The sequence below is a fragment of the Urocampus carinirostris genome, chromosome 20 (assembly GCF_059441175.1).
Source record: "Urocampus carinirostris isolate Australia breed hairy pipefish chromosome 20, RoL_Ucar_1.0, whole genome shotgun sequence".
NCBI lineage: Eukaryota > Metazoa > Chordata > Actinopteri > Syngnathiformes > Syngnathidae > Urocampus > Urocampus carinirostris.
This window is the reverse complement of record NC_142368.1, coordinates 25302814-25326756: the sequence shown is the minus strand read 5'-3', so window position 1 is coordinate 25326756 and position 23943 is coordinate 25302814. Positions and strand designations below refer to the sequence as shown.

General features: G+C 39.6%; 1 protein-coding gene and 1 long non-coding RNA gene across 2 annotated transcripts in view; one reads left to right on the top strand and one right to left on the bottom strand.

Annotated features, from left to right (window-relative positions):
- LOC148346714 (SLIT-ROBO Rho GTPase-activating protein 1-like) overlaps nucleotides 1-23736 on the top strand; it is a 35419-nt gene extending 11683 nt beyond the window's left edge. Inside the window, exons 5-9 of the mRNA XM_088325662.1 lie at nucleotides 3845-3915; nucleotides 5127-5307; nucleotides 8556-8686; nucleotides 14509-14921; nucleotides 23266-23736. Of these exons, the coding sequence (XP_088181788.1) occupies nucleotides 3845-3915; nucleotides 5127-5307; nucleotides 8556-8686; nucleotides 14509-14921; nucleotides 23266-23658 (1189 nt within the window). The 3' untranslated portion in view covers nucleotides 23659-23736. The remainder of the gene's footprint in view (nucleotides 1-3844; nucleotides 3916-5126; nucleotides 5308-8555; nucleotides 8687-14508; nucleotides 14922-23265) is intronic.
- Nucleotides 20009-22260, bottom strand: LOC148346715 (uncharacterized). Its single transcript, XR_015848262.1, has 2 exons — nucleotides 22104-22260; nucleotides 20009-20618 (listed from the first exon to the last, which is right to left on the bottom strand). It is a non-coding gene; the product is annotated as an uncharacterized LOC148346715 (long non-coding RNA).
- Nucleotides 23737-23943: the final 207 nt, after the last annotated feature.

The following is a 23943-nucleotide window of genomic DNA, read 5'->3' as shown; positions in this document are numbered from 1 at the left end:
TTGGCCTTGAGAAAGGTTTACTTACACTGCAGGATGCAACAAAGATCACCTCACAAAGTGAATCACCTGAAATCCAAATCACAAACCACCCAAAAAGAAAAAAAGGATGATAGGTTGACGTGGAGGCTTGTAGGAGAAACATCCCCTTAATAACTTTGGATTCTTCTTCCAAAGCATTAGATAAAATTAATGAGTTGGAAGCGCTTGTGCTCACGTGCACGTGGATAAAAACATGTTTCCCCTACAACATCATTGTCTAGATCAGGAGTGTCGAAGATGCGGTCCGGATCAGGACCGCTAGGGGATGAATCTGGCCAGCGAGACACTGCTGAGGGAAGCGCAACAGAAAAACGAGCTGCAGGTTGACATCTACTTGATGTTGCCAAAAAATGGGTGCCTCTCACAAAGACACTGAAGTTGTAATTCTTTCTTTCTCTCTAATCTACTAGTCCGGCCCCCGAAAGAATGTTTGTTCGATCATGTGGCCCCCGAGTTGAAATGAGTTTGACACTCCTGGTCTAGATACTTCCTTGTTTGACCTTTATCACATATGCAATTGTATGCAACACAATCATTTTCAAAATATAATCAGATTTTATTAATACCCAGCTTCATTTTTTTTGGGCAATGCAATCGAGGAATACTTGATTGAAATTGAAAAGCCGAATGATGGGTCGTCAGGGTGGTGAACTGAAGCTTAAAGATCAGTAGATGCCCCTGAAATTATCGTTCAGAGAGTTTCTGTCTTGAGCTAACGTGTGTTAAACACTGCTTGACCTTGGTTATAAATCAGAACTCCACTTTTTAAACTTCTGTCGTGTTTTTATACGTCACAGTCATTTGAATTTGAACTGGCTGCAGCTTTCATCCACTAATCCTAAGATTAAATTTATGGTTACAATAAATTATTTTGCGAGAATCCATATTCATAACATTTTGGTTGAAAATTTCCAGTCATGTGTGGAGAGTTAAAAGTAAAAACACACATTTGAATAGTAATAATTAGATTTTTTTACTCATGTAGCTGGTTTCTTGGGTATTTCTTTTTTTCTCTACATATGTGTATTTATTATAGATTGGTTATTTTAGTTTGTATTAATTCCTGATAATGTTTTTTTAGATATTGTGTGTAGAAACTAATGTATAAAATATTTAGGAGAACAGTGGCATGTTTTTACCATAGTTTTTTTTGTGGAGAACCCGATGCGGCCCAACCTCACCCAATTTAGTTTGAGACCTCTGCTGTAGTTCTTAAAACATTGCTTGAAAAAAAACTTTAATCCAAAGCTTTAGACTATGATAGTTTTGGGTTTAGCATTTCCAATGTAAACAAATCATGGGAAAATAATTGTATGCTATAGGACTGCAAAAGCAATTGACAAATTAATTAATTTGAAACTGGCACATTTCAAAATCAAGCACCCTTCACTTTTTACCCAAAATCACCTTCATGCTCAAGGTAATAACAATTTTTCCCAGCCTTTTGCTCTTATATACATTTCTATAAAGATGTGTGTTTTGCTTAGACGGCATCTGTCCAGGGCGCACACGTCTTGCGTGGGAGGAGGGCAGGGACGAACAAAGATTCTATTTTTAGACCATGTTGCTGTAGTGCACCCTTGCTTGGAGACTTCAACATAAACCACCCCTTAATGTTCGAGTTTTTCAGGACAATCCGCTGCACAAGTGTGCAACTGGACAGCTCAGGAGAATTTCTAGCGTTCTGTTCAATTAGTGTTCATGGTGTCAAGTTTGCTTTTATGTGTTTGCTCAGTCTCAAACCCTTTTTGATCAGGAATGTCCCAATATTGGTCAAATGACTGGAAATCCGGCTCAATCAATGTTGTTGAATGTGCATGATCAAATTTTGTGCTTACATAAACACTACACAATTTTTAATTAATTTTGACTTGTTCAAAATATGAAATTATCCATTCGATATCTAAATACATAAAAAACAATCTGAATATAAATCAACATATTCTGTAAAATCTGTACAACAGCCATGTTCAAAGTCTGGCCCGGGGTCCAGCTATGGCCCGTGACAAAATCTTTACTGGCCTCTGTTATAAAATTGATTATATGTGGCCCGCCAGTAATGTTGACCGCACTATAAAATAAAATTGCAGAGGAAAGAAATATCACAATTTTACCAGATGACAGCATTAGTCCTTTAGCCATCTAGCCCTCAGTCTTCTGTGAGAATTTTAGCTCACCTCATTTCCTACATAGCAACTGTAGATGTAAAAAGAAAAGATGACTGCGAGGGCTGACGCTTGTAGGCCACCTGGAAAATGTAGTATTTTTCACCAAAATCCGAAACAACCTTATTTGCCAAGGGACTCAAAGAACATAATATCAAGAGGCACTGCCAGACGAAACATGCTGACTACAAAAAAACTAATTGGAAATGAACACAGTGAAAAGGTGAAGCGACTGAAAGCAGTTTTAATGGCACCTTTTCACGAGATCCTGCTAGTCAAATGAAAAGGCTACAATGGCAGGCTACGAGGTTACGACGCTGATCGCCAAGAACTCCAAACCTTTCATGGAGGGTGGATTCATCTAAGACTGTTCAAAGAATGCCAGGCTGAATGGTCAGCCCTCACACATTTTTAGCTCACCAAATCTGGCCTGCTTTCCCAGATCTTGAGATGGTTAAGACTGGTTAAAATCTCAAAGACAATCAGTCATGAAAAGGACCCTATTATAATCCCCTTTTCTATACATTGTATTACAGTGGAACCTCGGTTTTCGAACGCCTCTCAGTTCGAAAATGTCGAGAAATTCATGCTTCGCTGTTAGGTCAAAAAAATCAGAGTTCGAACGCCGGTAATGCGTGAGTGTGTACGCTAGGGTGCGATGCTGAGCAGCGTACGGGTGTAGATCGCTCTTTTCGTGACCAACTGTTATCGCGTTTGGACTTGCTTTGTTTTGCTTTCGCTTTTAATATAGGTGTAAAAAGTGTTTTAGCCCCTAATTATGCCTCCGAAGAAAGTCAGTGCAAGCAGCAAACTTGCTACAGGTGAAAAAAGAAAAGTAGTGCGTACAACTATTGCTGATCTTGCCTGCGCCTTCTGCTGACCACCACAAAGGTAAGAAATCCTATTCATAATTGGTTTCTTTATCCTTTTTTTAAATTTTTACATGTTCATGTTAGCGTAATCTTTCGTACGGAAGATTACGATAATGCGAACGTACGATTAGCCTGGGTTAGCTTTAAGTTTACGTTAAACATTCACATTTAGGGTGTTGGAACGGAGCCCCCTTTCCAATGAACCGCTCACCACTTGTTGTGGAGACCGGGTGCTAAATGACTTGTAGACAACCTGATTTTTTTATTTTTACACGTTCATGTTAGCGTAATCTTTCGTACGGAAGATTACGATAACGCTAACGTACAATTAGCCTGGGTTAGCTTTAAGTTTATTCAGGGTGTTGGAACGGATTAAAACGATTTACATTATTTTTAATGGGAAAAATGATTTCGGTGATCGAACAAATCGCTTTTTAAACAGGGTTCTTGAACGGATTATGGTCGAGAACCGAGGTTCCACTGTACTTATTTTATTTTTTAGTCTCACATTGTTTACCACGTCTGACAGGTGTCCAAAATTAATTGACCTTTCATACATCCCTACCTGGTGAAATTACTGGTAATTGTGTGTGGGAGTGACAGCAGGAGGAAAAAAAAACAAGAGACTGCTTGAGCAGTTTACTGGAGTTCACTTTGAATTTTCCAAGCATTACAGAGCAATGAAAAAGCGCAGTCATTAAAATGAATTATCTGAGGTGCACTAAACTACGCCAGAAATTTATGGTCCCTGTTTATTTCCCCTGTCAGTGTTCCAGAGGTCCACCTGAACAGTTGTCAGTTCATTCTAATGATCCACATTTCCACTGACTTACCTCTGAGTAATTTCTATATCTTTTCACCAGATTCTATTAATACTGTTTAGTCCCTCAGGCACTGTCCTGTGTTGTCAAGCTAAAATAACCAACTGGCTCACACAGTCAGCACACTTTGACTTCAGGTGCACCAGCTGTCATACTTTAGCATTCATGTTTTCGAACATCTGCAACAAAGACATTTTTCAGTGTGCGTACGGGTGCTTAAAATCCTTGAAATGTTTGAATTTTAATTTTGTTTTCAAATGTTCAAATCTTGAATTTTGGATAAGGTGCTTGTAAATGCTAGAAATGGTTACAATCTCTCTTATCGAGTCTGCTTAAAATGACGGAGAGGCTGCTCTCTGGTAGCTTCACTATTGCTATTGCATTTATTTTCTCCTCGGAATTAATGGCATCTGGCATTATTTTGTATTGCAGGTTTTTGGCACTTTGGCGCCCAAGAGCACAGGTGCATTCTACACCTAAATAGGACACTACAACATGTAAAATTAGTGCCAGCGTGCAAGGATTATGTGTCAATAACGGCCATGTATTATGGTCCATGCAAAAGAATTAAGTTAGCGTTTCCCCATGATAAATTGCCATGGGAAGAACTTCCTTAAACTGAAAATGTGAACTTCATATTACTATCAAATTTACCCAACTTGTATATACTGAGAGATTTGTCTTATAAATATTAAAGCACGTGTTGTTCAGATCCAGAAATATATTCGCAATTTATTTAAGATCTAAAAATCATATGTCTTGATAAATGCAGCCACAAGGTTAAGAATAACAATCACATATGAAATTCATAGATGTATTTGTGGTTCTGCAAAATACGTGATTCACACCTGATTTATTCCTTTAAAATTGGCATTGAAAGTTCTTAAAAAGTGCTTGAATTCCTCCTTGCAAAAGGTGTTTGAACCCTGAATTTTACTGAAAACCTTCAATGAAATTAAAAATTGGAAGATTTTTTTAAATTTCTTTTTGGCATTAACTTCTACTAGATATTTTTACCACAGTGGTTAGCTCATTGACCTAACACTCGAGAGTTCCCTGGTTCATTGACCTAACACACGAAAGTTCCCCGGTTCAAGACCTAGTGGAAACATTTGTTGGCCTGGAGAGGGATGGGCGCCACCAGGCTGTACTTGCCCGAGACACACCAGACATTCATGGTTAAGGGATTCACCCACCTACATGTGACATGTCTAATTCTTTGTGGACAGAAGGTGAGCCAATTGAAGCCATCGCCAAGTTTGATTACGTCGGGCGATCTTCAAGAGAATTGTCTTTCAAGAAAGGTGCCTCACTGTTACTCTACCAGCGGGCATCAGAAGACTGGTGGGAAGGACGGCACAATGGCATTGACGGCCTGGTGCCACACCAGTATATCGTGGTGCAAGACATGTGAGTAACGGCAAATAAATTTGGGACCCTTTGTTTTACACTAAATTTCCTATACAGTATTTTATAACATGCAACATTATGGCCATTTCCTCAATCTGACAGTATTATAAGCGATCTCCTTAAACACATCTTCAATGAACCTGGAACCATAGTAGGGGAGGTTTTGGGTTAAGCGCTTTGGGATGCTGAACTTCCAAAGTGTTTGGCTGGTTAAAATTTAAATAGGTAATGAATAAATCATAATAATAATAATTGTCACAATCACCCGGATCGGGAACACCTGTGTTCAGGATTTGGCGCCAACAGCCAGGACAGCTGATTGGCGCACCCTGTATATTTAAATCCCCAGCTTCCGGTAACACTTTGTTCGATTGTACTATGCGATCTGTTGCCATTTGCTCAGAAAGCCCGTACCTCCGACTCTTTGCCTGCCTCCTGTTGTTCTACCTGATCTCCGTTGCCGACCCGTTTCCGAATCTGCCTACGCCCTGCCCGCCTGACTCCTGATCTCTCTTCCGAACACAACGACGCCCTTCTTGTCCAGCCCCAACCAACAACACGACGACTACGCCTGTCCGCAACCATTCCCGCCAAGCCTTCACCTGCCTGTCAAGTCTCGAAAATCCGTCAAACAACGGATCGAAGATTCACGTCTTGTCATTCCTTCCTTCCAATAAAAACCAAGAAACGAGTGCAAGTGATCTCAGTTTTCATTACATCCTGCCTGACAAATAATAATCCACTGTATTCTCAAACACAAGCCGTTTTATAACTTAAAATAATTTAGTGTCAGAAAAATCTGTAACAATTCATAACTTTTTCAAATAGTAAATGGTTTAAAGATAAATCATGAAAATGTGGTAATATAGAATACAATAGAAAAGAAAGCCTTTATTTTAATTTATATCAATGTTGTGAAACATTATATGCAACGAGATTAGTTATGGAACTCCAGGGTATAAAGACTTAGAAGAGGAAAAAAAGAAGTCCATCAAGATAAATAAGAAAAGAAAAAAATCACAACATAGTGCAAACTGGACTAAGATTGATTAAAAAATAATGCAATGAAAAAGAATAGTGCACTGTAACAACGTAACATAATTACTTCATTTGAGCAATGATTGATGAGTCTAAAATTATCGCTGACCACATTTGCATAGCATTGGATGTAATGGGATTCAAACCCGGATCACGGCAGTGAGAGGGGCAATTCTTAACCACTAGACCACTATGATAAGAGATGACATAGGAAATAGCTTTACATTTTATCTCAGCATCACACAATATTTTTTACAGGACAACATTGTTGAAAATGTAGGGCCGTAGTTAAAGTATTTTTTTGACAACATATATTATTATGAACACAATACCAAAAATAATTTTACAGCCCCTGAATAGACCCTCAGCCATCCAGCTAAGGCAAACTTTTTGGCCATTATTCAAAAAGTACAGCCCCCGTGAGAATTTTCTCCTATGTGACCCCCAACCTGAAATGGGTTTGACATCCCTGGCTTAGAGTTTCAAAGCAGTCCATATCTTCCACACTTTTTAAATGGCCCGGAAGTTTGTAGCATTTTTATCCAAAACCTGTAATTGTTGGCCGACAAAATTTTCCCTTTGCTCATATGCAGCCACAGTGCTTCTATCAATAAATCACTAGAAGGGGCACATCTGATGTCAGGGTCCTAATGAAAGAGCAGGAGGATTTACTACTAGTTGTCCCAGGATGCATCACATCCTGCTTTGGTCTCAAACCGAGAAGGCTTAGGGTTGCAAGTACTGTACACACCGGGTTGCTGACTTTCCTTCGGAGGGGGGTAAAGTAGCCAAAAGATTTTACTCAAGTAAAGGTAATGTTACCTCAGAATAATATTACTCAAGTAGAAGTCAAAAGTAGTCATGCAAATAATTGATTGAGTAAAAGTAAAAAAGTACCTAGTGAAAAAAAATGCTCAATAACTGTGTAACTGTAGCAATGTCTTATTTATTGATTTTTTTTTAGACAACCATTCAATCAAATCAGCTAATCAGCAAAGTCCATCCAATAAACAATAAATTATATTTAATTAAGAAAATAATCAATGTAAATTAAAGTACTTTAATAAACAATTTACTCTAATAAACAATTAAATGTATAGTATACATCAAAGAAATAAATTAGAAAGAAGTAGAACATTTTAAGCCCCAGTACTTTTTTGACAGGAACTGCAGGCAGAACAACAAGGTAGCCCAAGGGTCTGCAACTCAAAATGTTGAAGGAACCCTATTGAACCCCCTAAAAAAAGTAATTTGTCAGGGCCCGCAAAAATGTAAAGCCTTATATAAGCCTAATAATGAACGCAATACATGTTGTATGTAGCTACATTAACCTACTATCAAAATGACAAAGTGTGATGCAGCACATATGTTGTATGATACCTCCTCAAGGTAACTTGATTACAATATCAATGAATTGCAGAGAGTTTAACAGTTTTGATAAAATTAAATAAACTACATTAAAAAAAATCTAATTTTTGACGAATGATTTTTGAGGATCAAAAAAAAAACAAAGGTTCATAATGTGACCATTACCTGGGCAACAAATAGAGTGCAATAAAACGCATTATGCATTTATAAAAATAAAATAACAACATTTTGAAAATGGAAAACAAATAAAATCACATTAATAGTTTAAGTTTGATTTCTGTGCTGTTATTTTTGTCTTTTTATCCTTAAAACAGGGTGGGGCTTGGGCCACAAAGCTCGGCTCTCACTCAGAGGATACGAGAAAAAAAAACAAGCTAAGGAGTAATGCGCGTACATACTTAATTAACGGGTTCAATGAATTTTAATGTAGCGGCGTTAGAGTAGTGTTTTCACCCCACAAATCTAGTAAAAGAATAGTGATTTAAAGATACTCCCAGAAGTACAAAATGTCCCCAAACTTGTAATGTAATGGAGTAAATGTAACTTATCACTACCCGCCTGTTTTTTTGGTCTTACGGTTCGATAGGGACTATTATCATTTACTATGTATTAAGTGTATTTGCAGTTGCACTTCATGGAAAGCCGCCTGTTGTATTCCTAGGGGAGCCATAGCTTTCAGAAATTCCACTCAATTGCTTGTGTATGACTATGCACAGTGCGTCATAAGCCCACTTACTGAAAGGCACACAACAATGTCACAATGTGCCCCATGAATATCAGCCTTTGAAAAGCTTAAACACATGCAGACTCTGTTTCTCAATGTTGCCGCGTCTCTCTCTTAGAGATGACAACTTCTCGGACACGTTGAGTCAGAAGGCTGACAGCGAGGCCGGTAGCCGCCATGCAGGCGAAGATAAATACTCTGGAAAAGACATGAGTTCACCCACTGACACCAGAAAGTTTTCATTACAAGGTGAGTATGGATGTGACAGGATTGCTGAAGAAAGTCTCCTCGAATCAAACTAAGGGTTTTGGGACTTAAGAACAGTCAATACGATATTTAGATGACAACTACAAGCACTGAGCTGATGATCACTCACAGTCTTAGTTGGTTATAGTTCCAAGTTACTTCATTCTCAAAGTAATTGCGTTAGCCCCAGAACACTAACACCAAAAAGTAGCACATTAAGGCAAGTTTATTTGTATAGCACAATTCATACACAGGGCAATTCAAAGTGCTTTACAGAAAAAACATTGAAAATTTAAAATGTGGTTTTTAAAATGCATTAAAACCACAGATAAAACATAATAAAATCAATGAATTAAAATAAAATAAAAGTGAAGAGTGCAGATAGAACCCTTTACTCTCAAAGTAAAACTCTAGTTACAAATTACTGTATATACACGCTTTGAAACAGAACCCCAAATCTGCTTAGAAATATTCAAATAATAAAATAAATGGAAGGAAACATGTACACCATGAAATATCATAGCTCATAGATAGGAGCAGCTCAAAATAAATTGTAAATTGTCTGCATTTATATAGCGCTTTTCAATTCAATGAAGACCACCCAAAGCGCTTTACAATGTGCTTCACACTTACCCATTCACACACACAGCAATAGGGAGTCAGCCATGCAAGGAGCCCACCAGCTTATTGGGGGCATTGGGGATTCAGTGCCTTGCTTTGACATATAACACGGAGGAACTGGGAATTAAACCTGCACCCTCTTAATCTCAAGACAAGCGCTCTACCTCCTGAGCTAATGCCGTCCTCCTAAGTAGCAGACAGTATGTGCAAGCGGCAAAATAGCGAAAGATTTTCTGCTTGGCGCTGGAAAAATTGGCATAGAAAAGTGCTTGAAGAGTGGTTGAATCTGGCCATGAAAAAAATGTATGAACCCTGTTTTGGGTCATGGCAAAGTTGGCACCAGTCACTCACCAATACATATTCAAAATAACAATCTCCTAAATCTCTAACTTAATATTTTAGTTGAAAGTGTAATGATAGGCAGTTAGCAGGGAAACAATATTACGCCTGAAAAAAAACCCTTTTGGTATTTTTGATTTTAAAGAATTGTAGATGACGTGTGTTAGTTTACACAGTTAAGTTATTTTAAGTTGCCATATTTTTATATTTCTAACACAAACAAAAACAAGGCATTTAAACATGTCTGTTTTGCATGTGTATATGTAATGAATACTGTATAACCATTATTACACAAAAGACAAATGGTACAATTTCGTCTGCATGTGTTAGCCCTGTGTATATATGTTGCCTTTGCTGCTCTTCTACTTCCTCATTGCTGCATTTGGTGACCTTGGATCGTGTCAGTGACTCACTGTCTCGCTCTGTTCCTCCCTCTCTCTGAATCTCTGACACACAACTCACACAAAAAGATACGACCACCTGTGCTTCTTGAAAAAGATGTACAGCCGCACTGCCTCTACTTCACATGTGAATGATTTATCTTAATAAACTATTTACACCCATACATTGGTGTCTGTAAGGCAGAGCTAGAAAAAAATATCGCCTCAGATAATTTACATTTATCGTCATATTCAAAATATTTAAAACTTGTACAGTAACAATATTTACAGTATGTCAGTTTAGAAGCAATAACTAGTAGTCCATATTTTTTTCTAACAAAACACGGAGACTACTCTACCTGCTGTCTGTTCTTTGTTACTGCAATTTTATTTCACAACCGCAATTTTGCATCAATGCTTTTTTTGTTCACTCCAACACTTGCATGAGTGATTGTGTCCCCTGAAGCAGTGGTGCCCAACCTTTTTCTGTGCCACGGTCTAATGTCTGATAGTATTCTTGCTCAGTATCAACACACTCTTTTTAGTCACAGTACCATCCTGAAATCTTAAAAATGTGAATAAGAGGGGCGGGAGGGACTCTTTATTGTATCTGATGATGAATCGGACTGTGAAGGATATTAATAAAATACATTGTAAATATAGTGTTCATAATTTATGTTGTCAGTAAATGATTTGAATCATGACCCCACATATTCAACACAGTACCATAAAGTAGTGTGATGATGAGACAAAATCTAAAGCCTGGTGCTCTAGGTGTTAAAGTTCGTCACTTTCACCACCGTAATCTTGGTTCGATCACAGTTAGAGGTAAGATCGGGCCAAAAAAAAGCACCCGAGCCCGACGCAGGCCCGAGGGGTATTAAACCCGACCCGGACCGAGCCCGACTAATTAACTGGATTTGCTGGCCCGGCCCGAGGGGGCCCGAAATTACATATTTTATTTATAAGGAGGGGTGATTTATGATAACAAATTAAACTCTGCCTTTTGTTACAACATCTAGGCCTAAGTTAAATAAAACTGTATAAACATTTACATCTTTTATATTTCTGTGTCTGCACTGCAGATGTTACATTAAGCGACAATCTGTCATTGACGTTTTTTTTTTTTTGAGGTAGTGAAAACATTTAAGGGCGTCCGTCATTTTGACGACTTGATCATTGGGCCATAATCCACAGCAGCAGTAGTAGTACGTCCTTAAGATTTTAGCGCAGCACTTTCATTCAGGGGGTGTTGACGTGTTGTGCCCTTTTCCGACTCCTATGCAAATCCCCCCCCCCCCCCTGATCGTATTCTATATAAAACGCTTATTAAAACAATAAAGCGAGCTAATTATAATAATTGGGAGATCCTAGTCTATATAACGCGTTTATTTAAACAATAAAGCGTGATTTTATTCTGCAAATTGCGTTTTTTAACGAGGATGAAGATGTCACCGTCAATGTACGCTTCCGACAAAAGCGATCGTATTCTATATAAAACGCTTATTAAAACAATAAAGCGAGCTAATTATAACAATTGGGAGATCCTAGTCTATATAACGCGTTTATTTAAACAATAAAGCGCGATCGTATTCTACAAATTGCGTTTTTTAACGCGGATGAAAATGTCACCAACGTCAATGTACGCTTCCGACAAAAGCGATCGTATTCTATATAATACGCTTTAAAACAAAATAAAGCGAGCTAATTATAATAATTGGGAGATTCTAGTCTATATAACGCGTTTATTTAAACAATAAAGCGCGATCGTATTTTACAAAATGCGTTTGTTAATGCGGATGGAAAAGTCACCAACGTCACTGTACGCTATGATTTCCGCAATCACAACTAATTGTACACAAATAATATTTATTTGATTTACTATATTCCTTGGTCTAGTATCCATACATAGTTTAAGTATATATTTTTAATGAACATATATTTATAATTATTAATTAATTTAAAAAAAAAAAAAAAAAAAAGCAGGACCGAACCCGACCCGACCCGACCGTATGACTGACATTTCAGGCCCGACCCGGCCCGAAATTGCCTCGGGTTCGGGCTCGGGCTCGGGCCATAAATCTTAGGTCTAATCACAGTTGCATCCAATGTTTTCAAATGTGGTGGCCGATATTTTTCGACTGATCGTCATGGCTCAGATGCGTGAATCTACCACTGTTAAACCTCATGTATAACACACACCTAAACTTAGATTTTTTTCTTATCAGCCTGTTATGAGTCTATGACCCGGTGGTTGTGGACCACTGCTCTAACTCACTAGAGCAGGAGTCCATACACTTTTTCCTGTGAAGTCCACACAATTTTCCCTTCTCTAATGAGGGCATGGGATCGGTTTGTAACAGAAAAAGTGTGACGATTGCAGGAATGCTCAAATGTAAATAAATCATTGTTTCCAGAAAGCCACAATCAAATAACCATTTTGGATTCTTCACAGACCAAAACTCAGAAAATAAATAACACCATTAATGAAATAAATAATAATCAAATAACCCTCTCTAGACTTTTCACAGAAACAAAGTCAGAAAATGATTAACACTATTCAACACAGATCCAAGCTAACCTTACTTGTCAGAGCACTGGACCACTAGCTGTACTTGCAAAAAGGTAGATCCAAATGTATTACCTTGATATCTTTATTCTCGGTACCAGAGACAAATGTTGATTTTGTGGTTTATTTCACATGTTACAATGACAATAAATTACTGTATTTTCCGCACTATAAGGCGCAACTAAAAGTCTTAATTTTTTTCAAAAGCTGACCATGCGCCTTAATACAGTGCGCCTTATTTATGGAACAAAATTAATTCGCAGTCTTGCAACTAACTTGCAGCCGCCGACTAGATTTTCCCCCGAACGCAAAGAAGTCCGCGGTGTATGCTGGGATTTATTTACCGGCGTTTCATTGGCTAACCAATGTGTCAATCATCATTTGAATCGATCAGTATTGGCTAAAGTTATTCGGAGCCTCGGATAGGCTAGAGGGCCGAAACCAAACCCTGCAATTGGCCGAAAAAGATGTGTCAATCATCAGTTAAATCGATCACTATTGGCTGAAGTTATTCGGAGCCTCGGATTGGCTAGATGGCCAAAACAAACCCTGCAATTGGCCGAGTTTAGCAATGGCGTAGCAAGCTTAGCAAGCTGGCTAAAGTACGCCATAAAGAAACATGTTTCATTAGTCTGTATTTGTACATATTTTACTCTCCTGGATTTACTTCACTCACGGTTGTAAGAAGACCATGATTGCGTATCATTATTGAACGTGAGAACTTAGGTGAGCTATGCGGCTTTATATTTTCCTGGTATCTTGTTTTAGAACGATCTTGATGTTGCTGTGATGAGTTGAGTGAATTCAACTCAATTCCAAGTGTTTATTGTCATATGCACAGTAAAGTTGCGAGCGAAAAAGAAAATAAAAACTAAGAAATGTTTGGCATTTCTTGAATCCCAAGACTTTAACCTTCCGAATTATATTTGAAATGACGCATTTAAGTGACATCGTTCGGACACTGCATCCGCACGTGTCTACGACACGTATTTGCTTCTTTGCAAGCTTTGGGAATGTTAAGGGGGTAATCAGTTGGACTGAATCATCTGACTGTTTTGTCGACGTTCCCATTGTAGCGCCTTATAATCCGGTGCGCCTTATCTATGGAAGATATAGGACCAAAAACTATTTTTTTGGGGGTGCGTCCTATAACCCGGTGCGCCCTATAGTGCGGAAAATACGGTATTCAATATTCTAAACATTGTATGCATGTATATGTATATACAGTACCAGGGCCATTTCCCCCTAGTGGGAGAAGGCTAGTCAAGAACATACTCACATTGATGACTCTTTTTGGGAGATTGGTACAGAGAAAGGGATTCCCAGGCCCTTAGCTCAATCATGTTATTTGGAGTCATTAGGTGACCAAACCCCCGATTCGAACTCTAATGCCGAGCGCCAATCAGGGAGGCAAGGGGTACCCAATGTCTTAGGTTTGATTTAACCAAGGCTCGAACCGGCGACCTCCCACTCTCAGCGCCCTACACACCGAGCTGGTCTGAGCATTGTAAGTCACAAATTTAGTCTCATTGTATTACGTGAAATGCACAACAAAATCAACATTTGTCTAATCATTTTGGTACTGTGACTAAAGACGTTGTGATAATGAGATAGAACTCCAAGCCTTTCTGTCAACAGTTGCCAATTGATAAGAGTTCAGTGATTTCACTGCTGTCACCCAGGTTTAAATCCTTTTACAAGTGAAAATGCACACTCAGACTTTAAGATTCTATGTATGAGTTTGATAAAAGACAACAAACCAATACATTATATTCATAAATTAACAAATCAGCATTATACCTGGTACTGTTCAGGGGGCCAGACCAAATGTGGAGGCCGCGGACCGTAGTTTGGGGACCACTGATCCGGAGAGTGACACAGTTTAAGTTATTTTTCTCGCTCTTCTGAAATAACAGTTCTCCCCTTATGTTTTTATCTAAGCAGGCATAGAAAGCGGTCAGACCCGCCATCCCGCCGTCCCCCAGCCCGCCCTAGCGACATCCAATCCATGGTGCATCCCTCCCAGCAGGGTCATCCGACACATGGGCGCAAACCTCAGACGGGTTCCCCGGTCATGAGCAACTTCGGCCCCCGCGACGTGACACGGAGCCGTAACCATTTGCCGGCCGACAGCCCCGAGCGTCTGCGCCGTACCGGCCACGGCAGCCTGACCAATATCAGTCGGCACGAGTCCCTGAAGAAGACTGAAAGCCCGCCTATTCGACGCTCTACCTCCTCGGGCCAGTACATGGGCTTCAGTGAGGCCCACCATCGTCACCATCACCACCACCACAGGGGCAAGATCATTGACCCAGAGACCATCGCACAGGTAGGCTGATTGAAGCCTGTTCTCTCAGTCTTGTAATCTTTTAAAATTCTAAGTTCAGGAAAATGCTTGACTTTCGGTTGAACTGCTTGAAAATTCTTGAAATTGTTGCCATTGACATATGTCATGGCAGTCTCATACTAGACCATGCGATAAATGTAGAACATTTTTTTAAAAAGTGTGAAAATGACGCTGACACGCCTGCTCTGCTGGCTTGTTTTTATGGCGTTGTCAGACAAAGAGCCATTTCCACCTACTGGTCGCACCCAAGAGGACAGCTCTATTTAGAAAATAGGGTCTAGAGCTACAAAAAATACTGTAGGATACAAAACAATTTGGACTTTACACACTGAACAGATGTAAAGTCTATCTATCTATCTATCTATCTATCTATCTATCTATCTATCTATCTATCTATCTATCTATCTATCTATCTATCTATCTATCTATCTATCTATCTATCTATCTATCTATCTATCTATCTATCTATCTATCTATCTATCTATCTATCTATCTATCTATCTATCTATCTATCTATCTATCTATCTATCTATCTATCTATCTATCTATCTATCTATCTATCTATCTATCTATCTATCTATCTATCTATCTATCTATCTATCTATCTATCTATCTATCTATCTATCTATCTATCTATCTATCTATCTATCTATCTATCTATCTATCTACCTTGGTCGTATCCCTCAAGAGGGGTGACCAACAGCAAGACAAACACATACAATAACAAAGAAAATAAAAGGGAAAAAAAAGCAAAAAACACACACAAACATTTTTGGATGATGGCCAACCCAAATGCCCAAACACCCAAACAAGTTAGGCACCTCGGCACCCAAGTTGGTCATGCTTTTGTCCCTCCAGATGAAACGGGACACAAGAAAGCAGGCATGTCACTCGGGTCAGGGTGACGCAACACACTGATTTAAAGTCGAACAGGACAAATTCCTTGACAATGCAAAACAATAAAATATACATTAAAAATATCAAACGATAAAATGAAAAGAAACTAACTATTTACAATCCTTTTTTAACCAATTTAGACCGAGATCCTCTGGAAAATACGCAAAAAAATAATTATTGAAATAAGTAAAGCAAAAGATCAGCAGTTGATTGAAAGATTGAATGCACTCTGCTTCGGAGCAATCATTATCATAAAATGAGTCCAAATTTGGCTCATTTTTTTCTTTCTTTTATACGTACCATATTTTGTTTCTTTTTTTAGTTTTCCTTGTTGAACTCCATTATTACCCAACACTTACCCAACCTTTCCGTGTTTGTGAACACAAGTTACGTACCCAAGCTGCCGGTGCATTGTTGATGTAGAATGGCAGAGTTCATGTCACTTTATATTTTATTTATGTGTATATATATATATATATATATATATATATATATATATATATATATATATATATATGTGTGTGTATATATACATCTCATTAGCTGCACCGCTTATCCTCAATAGTGTCGCGGGGGTGCTGGAGCCCATCCCAGCAATCATCGGGCAGTGAACACCCTGAACTGGTTGCCAGCCAATCGCAGGGCACACAGGGACAGACAACTCGCTCGCTCGTTCACACCTAGGGACAATTTGGACCGGCCAATCCACCTGAAATGCATGTCTTTGTAATGTGGGAGGAAACCGGAGTGCCCGGAGGAAACCCACGCAAGCACGGAGAGAACATACAAACTCCGCACAGAAAGTCCGTTAGCTGGATTTGAACCCACACAGGAGTTTCCCAAGACCTTAGAACTGTGCCGCACACGCGCTAACCACTGCGCTGCCGTGCTCTTTTGACACACGCTCTGCTTCGACAGCACATACAGTTTTCCTCTCGGTACAGATTGTGAAAATAAATTTCCGTAAGGGGACCAAATACATTTATTAAATTATGATTATATGGAGGTAGGGGGTTTGGCCTACGATGTCTATGCAATCCTAACCACCCGCGCCAGTTGTTTCCTTTTTTCTGCCATTCAGTTGCCATACCACAACAGTCACGTTTAAGGCAGAGGAAGCTCTCGATTGTTGCTCTGTAAAGGTCGAGGAGCAGCCAAACAGAGAGACTTGCCTGTTTAAGATTCCTGAGAAGAAGATTCTTTGCCATGCCTTCTTTGCCAAGTGTTTGTAGACCAGGAGAGGTCCAATGTGATGTGAAGGTCTAAGAACTTGATGTTGTCCACCAGCTCCACCACTTCTCTGTCCAGGAGGAGGGGAACATGGTCAGACTTTCAGTCTATATGCTCAGGGCTGCAACTAACAATTGATAGTAATTGTCGCCAGATACATGTTTCCAAAAGAGTGAGGCATTCCAAATGATTATTATTTATGCTGACAATCCTTCCTGTGCAATAGCGTCTCTGTTTTGAGCGGTAACATCCAGAAATGACGGCATCTACAACAAGTATGCGTACCAACATTTTTAAGTTTTGGGAGCATTTTAGCCATGGCCAAGAGTTATTTTTTCCTTAATACTTGGGTAAAAGGCTTTTTGGCCCACATCCAATACTGAAATGGTCTTAATTCATTACAACTCATTTTGTGAATCTTGATGGCTTTAAGGCCCAGTTTGTATTTCTTTATTATTTTTTCTTTTCAATGATGTTGTAACAAACATCACATCACAAAATGAACAAATCACCTCAAAAGAAAAAAGGCATGATAAGTTGAAGCCAAAGGCTTATAATAGACCCTTCACCAAAATAAAATTTGACGCTTCTTCTATCAATCTTATTAACAAATTATCAGGAACGTGTCCTTTCTCGTGAAACTCCCAAATATTAAGTTGGCGATCTGATCCAAACTATGTCCGGATCCCTAGTGGATTCTCTTTGGTCCAGGGGTCTCCAACATGGTGCCCGTGGACCTGTTCTTAAAATAGCTTAACACTACTGACTAATTGTTATTTTCTGGTAAGATTATTCTTGGGGTGGTTGACGAAGTATATTCAACCGTGCTTCCAATATTAACTAGGCCCGAACCGACAGACTGAGGGATAGCTATCAACAGACTAAACCACAGTCGTGAAACACAGTTTTAAAGTGCAATGTCCCTGTTCTAAGTGCAATACACTGATTTTCTAGTGCCATACCCTGGTCAAATGTTATATTCCGTACAGGTTTTACTTTGGATGGTCTTGAATGAATCCTAAAACAGTTATGCAGAAAGAGTATTCCATTGCAGAAAAAATCTTTACAAATTTATTTTTGCACTATTAAGGTTACTTATTTACACTTGACTTCATTTCCATAATTCTTTGCCATTGGAGAAAGTTCAGTTGTCACGTTGACTGTTAGTTTTGTGCAACATCCCAGTTCAAGTGCAAAATGAAGCTGTGTATAGTTCTTATTTCAGATATAAGAGGTGAACACATAGAAATACAATAATAATGAAGGTGATTCTGACTCTGTAATAACATAGTAATAACATAAGTGGTTCTTCTGGAAATGCATATCAAACTGGGTGCTAATTAGTGACAAAAAGTAGCATTTGGCTTGAAAAAGTATGAAAAACCTCGTTTGAACAAATCTGAGTGCAATGGTCTGTCCTGCAATATTTAGGACAATTGTTGATTGAGCTACATAGTACATCTTCATTTTTAGCATTGCTTCCTTGTGTATTGTTATATTGACCTTGGTAGTGAGTCCCCACTGACTTATCTTATCTCACCAGCTCAGCCAAGTGTTGTTGTGGGGGCTTATTTTAGAAATTTGCAAGGTCTGCTGCTTGTTAGAGTCTACGTCCCTTCATGTTTTCTTATTATTGCCGTGTTCAATACAATATTGCCGCGTTTCCCATACAGTTTGTAGTGATTTGTGATGTTAGCATAAATTAACACAGCATCCCTTTATACAGCAAACTGTAATGTTCGAGCAATCTTACTGTCAGTATTTAATAGGCAAGGTTTTTTTCTGAATTCTCACGAGAAAGGGCTCTTGTCACACTTGCTCTGTCTTTTTCCCTTCTTTACTCCCCTGTGGTATTGCTTACACATTGTATTATAATTAAGAGAGTAAGGAGGAAAATGATGCGGCAGGTTGGGGGGACAGAAACTTTCAAATAATTTGATAATTTATAGATGAGTTAACAAATGATTTTTGTAATAGAATGGAAGATATAATTAGTTTGAATCAGTGATCCGCAACCCTCTCTGTACCATGGACCGTAATAATGTCTTGACAATAGTTTCGTGGACCAACCTAATAATAACTAAAACATTAATACTGGTAGGTCGGCACGCCGAATGAGAGGTTAGCGCGTCTGGCACAGTTCTGAGGTCATGGGATCAAATCCTCCTGTGTAGAGTTTGCATGTTCTCCCTGTGCCTGCGTGGGTTTCCACTGGGCTCTGGTTTCCTTCCACATTCTCAAAAACATGCATGTCAGGTTAATTGGCCGGTTTCAATTGTCCCTATGTGTGAATGAGCCAGTGAGTTGTCTGTCTCTGTGTGCCCTGCGACTGGCTGGCAACCTGTTCAGGGTGTACCCTGCCCACTGCTCGAAGATAGCTGGGATGGGCTCCAGCACCCCCGCTACCCTACTGAAGATAAGCGATGCAGATAATGGATGGATGGATGGATTAATACTGGTAATCATAACGATGAAAATAATAGTAAGCCTAAATACACTGAGTAATCCCAAGACCACCAAGGATCTAGATAAAATAATAAAAGGCATTACATTTTATTCACCATCACACTGTTTTTACTCACGGTACCATGTTGTTGATTTTTTTTTGACTGAACTCTTTCCCAAAATGCTCCATTACAACACTGTACAACGTGGCACCACAAGTAAAAATAGAGTGATGTTGGGATCAAATTTAATGTATTTTCCTAAGTTATCCACTTTCCTAGTGGACTAGTGGTTACTATTTTGCTCTCTCAGTGCTGGGATCCGGGTTTAATTCCTGTTGCATTCAATACTGAGCAAATGTGGTCAGTGATATTTTTCGAAATATCTATCATTGTTCATGTACTGTAGAGTACTAATGCAAAATCTCGTGTATAACGCACTCCCAATATTTGGGGTTAGAAAAAAAAAGGTGCCACCAAATGAAGCAAGACCGGTGGTTGCTGACAAGTCAAGTCAAGTCAAGTCAAATTTATTTATATAGCCCTTAATCACAAAAATGTCTCAAAGGACTGCACAGGATTACAGTTACAAAATTACACAATTACCTGATCTTAAACCAGCAAACCAGCATGCGGGCAAGGAAAAACTCAAAAACCTCAGTGTGAGGAGAAAAGAGAAACCTTGAGAAAGGACCTCACATGTGGTAATCCCCCTTCCAGGATTGAACAGGGTGAATTACAATTAGCATTACTGTACACAGAATAGTAAACACTAGGTAAGATGTTGAAAATGTCCGGAAAGAGCATGACATCAACGACGACGCCAGCTGGTAAATGCAGGGGTTGACATGCTGCAGGTCAGACCCCGGTCCGCTGACCCATCCCAAATCATCCTTCTCCTTCGTATCAGCCAGGCAGGCCTCAGAAAAAGACAGGACAAAACAGAATACGAGGTGGGCATCAATCATATGCTTTGGAATAGAAGTGTGTCTTAAGCCTCAATTTAAAAACTTCCGTTGAGGTTGCAGATCTTATCTCCAGAGGCAGGGCGTTCCACAACACCGGGGCCCGGATGGAGAACGCTCTCGAGGCCGCAGACTTCTTGGCTCTCGGAGTCACAAGTAGACCGGCATTTTCCGAGCGCAGAGTCCGTGCAGGAACATAGGGGGAAATCAAATCGGAGAGATAAGAGGGTGCAAGCCCATGCAAACATTTATATGTTAATAAGAGAACCTTAAAGTCACATCTTAAGTGGACTGGGAGCCAGTGCAAGTTGGCCAATACAGGTGTAATATGCTCAAACTTTTTAGTCTTAGTCAAAAGTCTAGCTGCCGCATTCTGAACCAGCTGCAAACTTTTAATGCTAGACATCGGGAGACCAGAAAGCAATACATTACAGTAATCAAGCCGAGAAGTAATAAACGCATGAATTAAAATCTCTGCATCTGATTGGGACAGCATTGAACGAATCTTCGCAATATTACGGAGGTGGTAGAAAGCTATTCTAGTAATATTTTTCACATGTAACTGAAACGACAGATTAGGATCAAATATAACACCTAGATTTTTGACCGAGTCACTATGGGTGATATTACATTTGTCTAGGTTCAGGGTAATGTTTGAAAACAAATGACGACAGTGAGCTGGACCAATAATCAACATTTCAGTTTTTTCTGGGTTAAGGCGTAAAAAATTATTTGACATCCATCTTTGAATCTCAGTAAGGCAATCCCCCAGATTTCTAAAACTTAAATGTCCAGTTTTTTCCAGTGGCACATACAGTTGAGTGTCATCTGCATAGCAATGGAAACTAATATTATACTTGCGGATAATGTCACCAAGCGGGATCATATAAATACTAAAAAGAAGGGGGCCAAGTACAGAGCCTTGAGGAACACCACAGGGGACATTAGATTGTTTAGAGGTCATATTGCCATAGTTAACACATTGCATCCTGTCTGATAGGTAAGACCTAAACCACGAGAGTACAGTTCCTGAGATACCAATGCGTTCTAGACGAATCAATAATATGTTGTGGTCGACTTTAAAACTAGTAGGGGTATTAGAAGTAAATTTCAACCTATTTTCCGATATAAGAGCAACACCTCCACCTTTTTTTTTTTTTTTTTTTTTTTTTTTTTTTTTTGACCGACTAAATGATTAATAGAAGAAGCTTCCAAAGTTATTTTGGGGACAGGTCTCTTATAAGTCTTTGACTTCAATCTTATCAGGTGATTTTTTTTTTTTAGTTTCGTGATATGAAGTTTTTGCTACATGATTGTAAAGACAAAAAGAAGAGAAATACAAATACGAGATGACACCAAGGCAGTGTTTAATTATTTTGTTGCTAACAGCATCCCCCCCCCAATCGACACAAAACCTAGCTCAAGACATTTTATGATTAAGGGCCACAAAAATAAATGTGACTTGACTTGATACTCCCAGAGGCCTATAGTAACAGAGAGTAAATTTTTATGAAAATCGGTTCAGCCGTTTTGGAGCATCTAAGCCACATATGAACACACAGGCAAAGAAATCAGGATTTATATTATGGTCTACATCTAGATAATTAGACGATGCCAACAACACTCACTGGTTTACTGACGTTGGAGTCACAATCGGCACCAAGGATGTAGGTTTGGGCTTGGTATTAGTAGGGACCAAATCCAATTCCTCGGGGTCCTCCGGAGGGATAGCCTGGAACGAAAGTTGCTGGTGTCCTTCTAAAAAGTGGAAAGTGGAAAGACTTTTGGCATGTGGTAGGCTGGGAGCAGACAGGAAATCCATACAGAGATTGATTAACACAGCCCAAAAGATCATCGACGGCCCTCAGTCCAGAAGACATTGTTTGCTTACTGTAGAAAAGCCATTAACCTTATAAAATACAATTCCCATCACGGCCAACACCTCTTTCACCTGTTTCTCTCTGGTAAGCGCTACAGGTCCCTCAAAATTTGGACAAACAGGCTCAAAGACAGCTTCTTCCCCAGGGCCATCACCAACCTAAGCGAACGCACAAAACTGTGATAAAATATATTGCGAAAAGTTTTCTCCTGCCCTTATGTAGGTTTTAGATCAGGGGATGGTGTAATAATAGTAGTAGTTTGTAATAGTCTATAGTATGGACAGCCCATTAAAGACTATGTGATTTTGGGTGGAACAGGATTAGAACTCAGATTATGGCAGTGAAGGCACTGAACTCTTACCACTGGACTACCGGTGATATTAGTGACATGTGAAAAGGCATTGTGTTTTTTGACTCATTAGCATCCTTTTTTTGTTGCAGTACTTTTGTTGTGCAGTTCACATGTTACAATGACAATCAATTTGTCACTTACGATGCTTAGAGTAGATTAGAAGAATTAAATTGAATTTATCGTCATGGTAACATGTGACATTGCACAACAAAATTAACATTTGTCTTTGGTACCCTGACTAAAATAAGTGTGATAATAACATCAAATCTACGGCCTTTTCCAAAGTAACCTATACAACTGGTGTGCCAGAGATCTGACAGCTAACCCGAAATAAGACCTGGTTGCAGTGCACAACAGAATTGTTTTGTTCAATGGACTTTTTTTCTGTGAATAACCCAAAGAGTGTTATTTGATTTTTGGTTTTCTGGAAAATATACTTTTACATTCAGGCACACGTTTTATGTTACAAATTGGCTCATCAGGGACAGGACAATTGATGTGGCCCTCAATGGAAAAAGTCTGGGGAACCTTGCCTCACATTATCTTCTTCTTTCTTAGGACATTGAAGAAACCATGAACACGGCTCTAAACGAATTGCGGGAATTGGAACGCCAAAGCTCGGCCAAGCACGCCCCCGATGTGGTGCTGGATACGCTGGAACAGAGGCAAGCCCCTGGCGGCGGCGGGGCCCCCACGACGGCCGGTTCCAGCGAGTCCCTGGGGCCCCACATCCACGGCGTGACGCTGAGGGCCACTGCAAAGACAGAGCTGCCCTTCCGCCGAAGCGAGGGTGGGGGCTCTTTCAAACCGACTGTAGTGCCCCGCATGGGTGTGCAATTGAAACCCCCCGCTTTGAGACCCAAACCCGCCGTCCTTACCAAGTCCGGTGCTGTACCTCAGCCTCCTACGGGATCACCTCAGGATCCTCAGGACAAATCCTGCACCATGTAACCTCTACCATGCTCACAAGAGGCAGCAACCTGCGCTGGGGATGCCGAATGCACATAATAGATACTGTTGGTCCCCCATTATTACTGTGTAGAATAATAACAACAAGCCAAAAAAAATGAAAAACAGCCAGTAGAATTGACACTAAACCAGTGGCCTCAAAAGCGCGGCCTGCAGGCCTATTGGGACCCCCGAGATGATAGTTTTAGGCCCTGAGCCCTTCCCGCGGATCTCCCCAGCTACGGTGACCATCGGGTCGCCTAACATTTCAAAGCTTCTGTGATGAGG